At 43.7% G+C, this 10903-nt stretch overlaps 1 protein-coding gene across 1 annotated transcript; it reads right to left on the bottom strand.

Annotated features, from left to right (window-relative positions):
* Positions 1 to 7191: 7191 nt before the first annotated feature.
* On the bottom strand, positions 7192 to 9979 carry TNFSF9 (TNF superfamily member 9). Its single transcript, XM_069082891.1, is given in 4 exon segments — positions 7192 to 8381; positions 8776 to 8806; positions 9553 to 9782; positions 9785 to 9979. Coding segments are annotated over 4 exon segments (822 nt in total). The 5' UTR covers positions 9897 to 9979; the 3' UTR covers positions 7192 to 7932.
* Positions 9980 to 10903: the final 924 nt, after the last annotated feature.

Genomic DNA, 10903 nt, shown 5'->3' with positions numbered 1-10903 from the left:
GGGTGGAGAAGTATTTAGAACGGAGACTTTGTAATTGATTGAATGATTGGAAGGTCCTGGGGTGGGGTAGTACTTGGAGATTATTTAATCACACTTAGTAAATGCTGTATTTTGAATGATGTCATGTTTTAATCTTCTCTGTTCTTGGTTTGTCACTGAATAAAATAGAGAGCACCTATGCTGGTATTTTGAACCTGGGAAGTTGCCTTTCCTTGGCATTACATTACAGGCTCTTAACTGTCTCCTGACTTTCTTCCTCCTGTACCATGTTTTCAGCTGATTCTTCAGACATGTTACTCACATTCATCTTGAGTGTTCCCCAAAACTCAATCCTAGACACGATTTTCTTTTCATCCTATGCTATCTCACATATCTTATCACTGCCTTTGGTTCAATTGTCATCTCTAAGTAGAAGATTTCCAAAATATATATACAGTAAAGTATATATAAAAATAAAGTATATGTATGTAAAGTATACATTTTATGTTTCTATTTTTATATATAAAGTGTGTGTGTGTGTGTGGCAATAGCTAGCATTTTTCTAGTACTTTAAGATTTTCAAAGTGCTTATCCAAATATTAGCTCATTTGATCTGCACAACAACTCTAGGATCTAGGTGTTGTTATCATTCATCCCCATTTTACAGATGAGGAAACTGAGGCAGGTTTGTTAAATACCTTGCCCAGGATCACACAACTAGAAAGTGTCTGAGGTCAGATTCAGACTCAAATCTTCCTGACTCCAGGTACAAGCTCTATCTAGCCCAAGCCTCCTTCAGTCATTCAACAAGATTTAGGCTCTTAGTATTCGTCAGGCCCTGTTTTAAGCAAAGAAAGGGGAAAAAATCAAGGATCTCACCTTCTAATGGGGGTGATAACATACAAATAACTAGGTAGGTACAAGATATATACAGTGTAAATGAAAAGTAGTCTCAGAGGCAAAGTTCTAGCAGTAGAGAGGGAACTAAGAGAAGCTTGTAGAAGGCCATATTTGGGTTGAATCTTAAAGGACCCTAGAGATGTCAGGTGGCAGACATGAGGAGGCAGCATCCAGAGTGTGGGGAGAGCAAGTACCAGCAGAAAGATGGATTGTTGTGTCTGAGGAACACTGAGAAGGAGAGATCAGAATTCAGGGTGGGAAGTAAGGTGGAATAAGACTGAAAAGGTAGGAAGGAGCCAGCTTATAAAGGGCTTTTAAAGGCAAACAGAGAAGTTTTGTATTGGATTCTGAAGGTAATGGGGTAGGTAACTGGTTTATTGTGTAAGGAAGTGGCATGTTTAGACTTGCATTTTAAGAAGATCACTTTGGTGGCTAATTGGAGAATGGGTTGAAGCATGGGAAGACTTGAGGTAGTTGTTGTAGTAGTTCAGGAGTGAGATGATGAGGGAAGGAAGGAAGGAAGGAAGGAAGGAAGGAAGGAAGGAAGGAAGGAAGAAAAAAAAGAAGGAAAGAAGGAAAAAAGGAAGGAAGGAAAAAAGGAAGGAAGGAAGGGAAGGAGTAAGGAAAGAATGGAGGGAGGGAGGGAAGAAAGAAAGAAAAAGGAAAGAAAGAAAGGAGATGATTTTTTAAATTGCAAAAGACATAGTTTGTCTTTTGGCAAAATTTAATAATTTTAATAATAAGGCCAGCACATTTATTAATAAAAAGAAGATCATTTGGTCATCTCTCTTGCCAAAGACTCCTAATGGTGATGGGGTCGCAATTTATATGCTCTTCAAAGAGTAGGTGTTTCCAAGGGGTGGCAATCAACTCTGTTTCATTAGCAATTAATGAGAAAATGGATATTACAATAAGAGGGAAGGCTATATTACAATAAGGGTCTTGGGGGTACTGATCTGGATCACACAAATATTGGTCAAAGGGACATAAATTTCCATATCTCCTGTTTGACAGAAGGGAAAATCAACACTTTCCAGACCAGTCTGAGCAAACACAATGAGCAGGAATGCACCCATTAGCCCAAACTTAGAATTTCTTTTACTGTCTGATTAGATTTAGCCTGGGTAAATCTCTGCCTAAGATTTCCCACATGGGTTGGTTTCCAGATGAGGAAGTAGAAAAGGGCAAAAACCTTGGTCCTAATATAATAATTAGTTATTAAATAAAAGAAACATTCATTTCTCACAGAAAGAAAGAAGGAAAAAGTGAGGAAAGAAAGAAATAAAAGAAAGAAAGGAGGGAGGGAAGAATGATACATTTATTAAGGGTCTACTATATGCCAGGGACTGTGATAAGTGCTTTACAAATTTGATTTCATTTGATCCACACAACAACCCTGGTAGATAGGTGCTATTATTTCCCCATTTTACATGTGAGGAAACTGAGACAGAAAAAGGCTAAGTCACTTGCCCAAGGTCACACAGTTAGGCACTATCTGAGGCCAGATTTGAATTCAGGTCTTCCTAACTCCATGATCAGCACTCTACTATACCACCCAGATGCCACCCAGAACCAGTACGAGGATATGGCTGTGTGAGAGGAGAGAAGGTACTATATGTGTGTGTACATATGCATTTATATGTATATTGTATATGTATATATATTCAAGAAATGTTGTAAAGGTAAAAATGATAAGATTTAGTAACAGATTGGATATGTGGGGTGAGTGGGAGTAAAGAGTAAAGTTGACACCAAGATTGTGAGCCTGAATAACCAGGAAGATGATAATCCCTTGGCAGTAATAGGAAAGATGAGAAGAGGAAAGGGTTTGGGTAAAAAGATAATGAGTTCTGTCTTAAACATGTTGAGTTCATGATATCTGTGGAAATCCAGTTTCAGAGATTTAGGTGAGAGGTTATGAATCTATAGATAGATCTGGGAATCATTTTCATAGAAATGATAACTGAATCCATGAGAACTGATGGCATCGCCAAGTGAGATAGCAAAAAAAGAAGAGGCCTTGAGCCAGACCTTTAAGGGAACACTCACTGTTAGTGGGTATTTCCTGGATGAAAATCCAGTAAAGGAGACACAGAAAGAGTCATCATACAGGTAGTAAAAAAAATTCAGAAGAGTATCACGAACATCTAGAAAGATTACTAAGGAGGAAGAGGTGATTGACACTTTCAAAAACTGCAGACAGGGGTAGGCCAGGTGGCGCAATGAGTAAGAGCACCAGCCCCGGCATAGGAGTAGACCCAGGATCGGTTCCGGCCCCAGATACTTGGCACCCACACAAAATAACCTTGAGCAACTTAACCCCAATTGCTTAAAAAAAAAAAAACAAACGGCAGACCGGTGGAAAATAAGGATTGAGAAATGGCTTTTTTCATTTCTTGTCATTAGATTGTCAATTAAGGGATTTTTCATGACTTTGGAGAGGGAAATTTCAGTTGCATGATGATATCAGAAATCAAACGGCCCAGAGTAGCGAAGAGGAGAGGAAAAGAGATGCACCTGTTGCAAGACTGTGAGCTTAGCAGAGAAGAGAAAGAAAAAAGGACAATAGATGCAGAGATGGTCATCATTCATTTCAATTAATTTTTAACTAACTCTAGGATTTTATAAATAAATCATATTATCTATAAGAAGGAATAATTTTGTTTCCTCTTTACCTTTATTTATTCCTTGAATTTTCCTTTCTTGACTTACATTATCTCTAGTGCTATGTTAAATAATAGTGGTGATAAAGTGCCTCTTTGCTTTACCCCTTATCTCTTTGGAAAGGTCTCTAGCTTTTCACCATTACATATACTTAAAATATACTCTGTGTGTATGTATGTATGTTTATATGGAGAGTGTGTGTGTTGTATTACTTGTAATTCACTTGTTTCCTCCACTATTAGAATGTAAACTCCTTAAGGGCAGGAACAATGTTTACCTTTCATTGTATCTCCAGCATTTAACATAGTACCTGACACATAGTAAGTGCTTAACAAATACTTCTTGAATTGTTGACGGGTACTTTGCTCAAATATGGATCTGACTGAAGTCTTCCCCTCTAGCTAAAGAGCTTCCTAGGACATCCAGGAGAAAATGACAGATTCAAAAATTATCAGAGCTGGTAGAAACCTTAAAAATCACAGAGTCCAACATTATCACTTAATTGATGAGAGAACCTAGGCCCAGGGAAAAGGAAGAACTGGCCTGAGTCAGAAGCAGAGCCTGGAGTCAAGGTCATTTCTGCTGGTTTTTATGTCAGTGCTCATAGACTCATTGAATTTTGGTCCCTAGAAGAAAAACTTGACAAACAGAACATAGAACGAGAGCATTGGAAAATAAATAGAATATTTAGAATTAGAATGGGCCATAGCACATGGAGTCAAAGTCACCTTCTTGTTCTCACACAAATCCCATTGCCCTTTTCTATGCTGCCCCTAAGGCCATCCCCAATACCTGGGATGTGCTCCCTCCTTATCTTCATCTCTTAATATCCTTCAAAGATAACCTCGAACAGCACTTCCTACTAAATAATAACAATAATAATATCTACCATTGATAGAGGGCAACTAGGGGTACAGTAGATAAAGGAGTCAGGAAGGCTGATCTTCCCGAGTTCAAATCTGACCTCAGACACTTACTAGCTGTGTGACCCTGGGCCAGTCACTTCACCCTGCTTGCCTCAGCTTCCTCATCTATAAAATGAGCTGGAGAAGGAAATGGCAAACCACTCCAACATCTTTGCCAAGAAAATCTCAACTGGGGTCACAAAAAGTAGGACATGAATAAACAAAATCATTTATATAGCATTTTAGGGTTTGCAAATTAATTTTATACATATTTGAGCCTCACAACAACCATATGAGGTAGGAACCAGGAGGAAAATTGTACCGAGAAAAGTTACATATGAGACTTGCCCAGGAGCATACATATCTTAAGTGTCTGAATCCAGATTTGAACTCAAGTCTTCCCGACTCCAGCTAGCTCCATAACTCTATTCACCACAAAACCTGGTTGCCTTGTGAGGCCTCACCTAATCCTCCCCCATGCTAGAGCCTCCTACAAAAATGACCTTTATTTATATTGCATATACATTTATGGGTGCATGTTTTCTCTCCCTGAAGAAGATAAACTCAGGGATTATGATGTCAGAGATTATAGCATTTTTGGCTTTGTATCCTTACCACCTCCTAAGGAAGTCACTTGAAACATAGTAGAGATTTAAAATGAATGCTAGTCAATTGATTTCTAGAAAGAATGTTGAACCTGGAAGGAACCTCAAAGGTGTAGGCTAGACTTCTTAATAAAAGGATTTGTTCTGTGCTGTTTGGATCAGTCAAAGGACCTCACTTGAGGACCTAGAGGGTCTCGTGTGGCCACACGGCCACGGGTCCCCACCCCTGGCTAGCCCAACCCACTCGTTTTGTTGTTGTTGTTGTTGTTGTTGTTTTTAAAGCAATTGGGGTTAAGTAACTTGCTCAAGGTTACACGGCCAGGTGTTTCTGGGTGGGTGCTAAGTGTCTGAGCCTGGATTTGATCCCAGGTCATCCCAACTCTGGGGCTGTTGCTCTTACTCACTGTACTACCTGGCCGCCCTCTCTTTTCTTTTTTCTTTGCTTTTTGGAGGGGGAAGGTAGGGCAATTGGGGTTAAGTGACTTGCCCAAGGTCACATGGCTAGTTTTTGTTAAGTGTCTGAGGCCAGATTTGAATTCCCATCCTCCTCACTTCAGGGCCAGTGAGCCACCTAGCCACCCCCCAACCCACTCATTTTACAGATGAGTAAAACCTTCCCACTATACCAAGTCCTAACCCAGTATTTGATACCCTTGTCACCTCCTGCCCCAACACACCTTCTTTGCTCAGCAGATCAGGTCATAGATTCTTTTTTTTTTTTTTTTAAGCAACAGTTAAGTAACTTGCTCAAGGTTACACGGCCGGTTATTTCTGGGTGGGTGCTAAGTGTCTGAGCCTGGGATTCGATCTCCAGGTCTTCTCAACACTGGAGCCGGTGCTCTTACTCGCTGTCCCCGGTGCTCTTACTCGCTGTGCTACCTGGCCGCCCCCAGGTCATAGATTCTTAACTGTTCCTTGAGTGACAAAATTTTTTGCTACCTATATCTGCTGCTCAACTTCACAACCAGTCAGTCAATAAACATTCCATAAAAATTTAACTGTGTTAAGTACTGAGGATACAAAAAGAAGAAAAAGTAAGTCCCTACCCTCAAGGAGCTCACAATTTAACAGGGAGATAATGAGCAAAGAAATAGATACACACATGTCATAAATAGGATAAACGGGAAATAAGTAACATAGGGAAGGCACTCGAATTAAGAGACGTTGGGATTGGAAGGAAGCCAGAGAGGTCCACTGAGTGGAGGAGGAAGAGCCTTCCAGGCATGGAAGACAGTCTGAGAAAATGCCTAGAGCTGAGATTGAGCATCAAGTTCTTAGAACAGCAAAGAGGGCAACGTTTCCCCTTTCTGGAACTTCCATCTCTCCCTCTTCCAGGTACTTGGCAGCTTTGCCCATTATGACTTTCTCTAGGAAGTCCTCCCTAATCACTTTCCTTCCTCTAAGTCCCTCCAGCTTTGCCTACAGGTGACCCTCCCCCTGGGGACACTATGCTGGAGGCCTCTTCATTAGTATATGTCATCCTCATAAAAGCTAACATTTCTATGTCCACTATGTGCCAGGCTATGTGCTAAGTCTTTTACAATTATTATCTCATTTGATCCTTACAACTGTTCAAAGTAGATTCCCCATTTATCATCATCCCCATTTTATAGATGAGGCATCCGAAGCAAAGAAATTAAATTATTTTCCCAGGGTCACATAGCTAATAAATGTCTGAGGCAAGATCTGAATTCAGGTCTTCCTGAGACCAGAATTCCATGCAATCAACCACTTGGCTATGCCCAGTATATGATCTGCCCCTCACACTCACACTCACACACACACACACACACATTTAAATATAGATACTATGGGAAGTTCCATAAACAGAGTCCAGGTATAATGTTTCTATCTCTCCAAAGCTCAGCCATCCAGAGCAGAACAGAAAACAGAACACAAAGTTAATTGGTTAGGTAGGAAAATGATCTCTTAAAACCCCATTCTGCTCTGTCTGTCTAGTCTCTCATACCTCCCCACCTTGGATCATGGTCAGCTATTTAGTAGAAGGGACCTTGGAGGTCAACCCCCTCATTTTACAGAGTAGGAATAAAAAGCCCTTGACTGATTGATAGAACTCTATAGATCAATTGCACTCTGGAATGCCCCACAATCACATAATGGATGAAACACACCGAATGTTTTCCATAGGTTTTCAGGATAAGTTTTTATTTATTTCAGACACACCCCCAGGGCATGAGGGTGATAAATAAAGTAATTTAAAGTGCACTTGCCCAGAATAAATACAAATTAGAGATCTGAGAGAGTGACTGGCACTCTCCCTCCCCTCCTTAGCTTGGGGTTCCCTGGATTAGCAAACTCTTGCCCAAGTCTCTTCTGCCACTCTCCAAGTACTTCATATGAAGGTCCCCATGAGGTAGTTTAACACCCCTAGAAGCCAGCAGGGAAGAGGTAGCCTCTTGGCCTCAGTCCCTGGCCTAGGAATGATTATATAAATAAATAAATAAAAACTGTTGTTTCTAAAATGCTTTCAGGTAGCAGATTACTTCTCTTCCAACAACCCTATGAAGTAGGCAGTGCAAGGATTATACCCATTTTACAAATGAGGAAACTGAGGATCAGAGAGAATCAGTGTCATACAGTAAATAAATGTCGGAAACAGGATTCAAAACCGGAACTACTCTGCCTCTCTACCGTTGGACATCCCCACTGTGAGGACCCAGAACCACTATGGTTCCCATTGCCTTCTACTGCCTCTCTCTGTGGCATGTTTGGACTTGCAGAGAACTGCCGGCAGTTAGGCTGGGGATTCCCCAATGCTCAACCACAAAGTGGGGGGTCTCCAGGTTAAATAAAACAAGGGCATTTCTGCCCACTCCCTCCTCCATCTTCCAAAGAAGATACCAGTCTCAGTTAATTGATCACAATAAATATGCCCCAGCTGCCGTTAAGGGCTGTCCCCCAGCCACCCAGAAAAGTCCAAAGGTACTGGCCCCTGACATCAGCTGCCAATCCAGGAAGTCCCCTGCTGTGGTGCTCATGCTAAGCTTGAGCCGCTCCCCAGGATCCAGGAAGATAAGGGAGGACTGGGAGGTGGTGGCAGTGGAAGTGCTTGAAGGTCCCACATCCAGGGAGAGAGTCAAGACCGATCGACGTGCAGAGGCCTGCATCACAGAGACTTCCACGGTGCCCTGGCTGTGGGCAGAAACCATCACTTGCTGCAGCTTCAGGTGGGCATAGATGAAGTAAAGCCCAGCGACCCCAACCTCCAGCTCTCCTTTATCAGCATCATACTTCATTTTTGAGTCCAGGAACACCCCAGAAAGACTAGGGTCGCTGTGCCAGCTCAGCGTCTGGTTCTGCACCAAGGCTGTGGGGGCCAGAGGAAACAAAGTCAGTCTGGCTCCATCATTCCCAGAATCTCAATATCAAATGTCCCAAAGAGGTGTCAAAGGTTTAGTAATGGGGGTAGGGGGTTCATTTTGGAGAGGCTTAGACATTTCTATGTCCTACCCTGGAAAGAGGCCAGGACTGGGGAGAGAGCATCCCTCTTTAGTTAAAACATACACACACACAAACACATGGGATGGGGAGTGGGGAACAGAAGGCATTAAAACAGAGAAGAAAACTGAGGTTACAAAAGTAACTTGCCCCGGGTCGTACAACTAAATAAATGTCTGAAGTGCAATTTCAAACTAGGTCTTTCTGACTCTAAATTCACTACAGGGAGAATGAATGTGGGTGGAAGGGGAAATTACACTTACCATTTTTCATCACCAGTTGAGCATAGGGGCCCTAGAAAGAAGAAAGACAAGTTGAGTTCACCTGGATGCCCCTGGGAATAGGGGAGACCTCTCTCCCTTTATCCCTTCTGAACTACCATGAGGCTCTCCTTCAGTACACTCACACACACACACACACACACACACACACACAGAGGATCCGATCCCACTACTGCAAAATCCTGGGTCAAGACTACCCCAACCTGCTTCCCTTCACATACCATCCACAGTGTCTCCCTAAGTAGTTAAAACCCACCCTACCAAACTCCACGAGGAAGGTCTAAGTCTTAAAGGGGAGCAGATTGGACGAGAGGGGACAAGGCTGGGGAGGGGAAAAAAAGAATGGGGGAGATGAAGACGGGTGTCTCTGGGGGCTCCTAGAATAGAAAAAAGATCCTTTGAGATTTTTCAATGCTGTTTCTTGGAGGTGGAGAGTGAAAGCAGCACCGAACTCTTTCCTGTATTTGGGGGACACGGGTACCAGTGTCCTTTCTTGACAGATTATTCAAGAGAGTTCAATGTCACCAGAGTCCCTTCATGTGGGGAGTGACAAACTACTTTCCTCGAGGGAGGGAGTTCAAGTCCTTTCATGTGGGAAAGTAAAGAAACTACAGGGTCCTTTCCTACGGTGGCGGGGCGGATAGGGGAGGCAGGGATCCGGTGGTCTTTCCCCACAGAAAGTGGGGAAACAAAGACACAGCGGCCCTGGGGTGAAGTGGAGCGAGGAAGGAAACAAGAACGTCAGGGGCTTTCTCTTACCTGAGAGGAGACCAGCGAAGCAGAGAAACGTTCGGAAGCAGGAGACTGGGCAGGGTTTGCTCTTAGAGCAGTGTAAGCGGCCAGGATTCCCGCTAGCAGCAGTAGCGCTGTCCCCAGAACCCAGTCGAGAGCACGGCAAGTGCGGACCGGAGCCTGTGAGACGCGATCTGGGTTCTCCGGGTCTGAACCGTGGCCCATGGCGAGATCGGGTCGTGTTCCCCCTGACCAGAGAGGGCAGCTTTATCCTCGCGACCAGGAAGTGTAGCCTTCCGGGGCGGGGACCAGATTCCACTCCCCGAATTCACTCTCGGCTTGGCAGGGGGTGGGTCCCTGAGCCCCAGCATCCAGCTCTGGGCGGAGAAGGGGAATTTCTTGGTCTGGGCGGAGGAAAATAAAGTGACCTTGCTGTGACTAAGGAGCTTTGGCATCTGAGTTCGAATATAGTCCAAGTGTGTTTCAGGTTGTTTCTTTGTCTCTCTCCTGTCTAGAATCATAGAATCTATTCTGTCTCCATCTGTGTCTGCCCTCCGTAGGACTCTCACCTCTGGGTCTCTCCTTTCTTCTATCTCTCTGTCTCTGTCTCTTCCTATCTCGGTCATCCAATCTCCCAGGGGAGTACTGGTTAAAGTTTAACAACTGGTTCTTGGGGGTAGGGGAGATGTACAAACAACACACTTTAAAATTTAATCTGCATTAACATTTTCTCCATCACTTTTTTTTTTTGCTTTTTTGGGGGGGAGAGGGGGAAAGCAGGGCAGTTGGGGTTAAATGACTTGCCCAAGGTCACAAAGGCTAGTAAGTGCATCACTTCCTTAAGTCTAGACAACCAACAAAACAATAAATCAAGCCCTGGTTTGGAGCGTTTGCGGATTTCCAAGCTTTAAATGCTTATCCTGAAAATTTAGCAGGCTGGTTCCAATACACCCTGAGTCCCGCCCCCAACCCAAGCCCCACCCCGACAGTGTCCTGGGATCTGCAGGTCGCTGGGAAGGAGGGCGAGAGAATGGAAGTTACAGAGGGGGTGGAGATGGGGGTAGGGGCGGGATGAGAGAGGAGGGATTTAAGAGTCTCCCTTCCGGCTACAGTATTTCCCTGGAGGGCCGGCTTAGATAAGCCTCTCTCTGGGGAAGGTTTGAACTGCAAGCATCAATGCCTCAGTGAGCCACGAACCTCCAGCCCACTCACAACCTCAGTCCTCCTCTAGTCAATCCCACCCCTAGCCCCCTCATACTCGAACTTAGTGCCTTGGTCTGATCTGGGGAGCTGAGCTGAGAGGCCCCGCTTCCGATTCTCCTATGGGGTCTTTTCCAGCCTCTTGTGACGCACACCAATCGCCACCACCCCCCAAGTT

The sequence above is a fragment of the Petaurus breviceps genome, unplaced genomic scaffold (assembly GCF_028583685.1).
Source record: "Petaurus breviceps papuanus isolate PSGF00001 unplaced genomic scaffold, PetGlider_PUasm1.0 172, whole genome shotgun sequence".
In the NCBI taxonomy this organism is placed as follows: Eukaryota; Metazoa; Chordata; class Mammalia; order Diprotodontia; family Petauridae; genus Petaurus; species Petaurus breviceps.
Note: the sequence above shows the minus strand (reverse complement) of the source record. Positions and strands in the feature narration are given on the sequence as shown.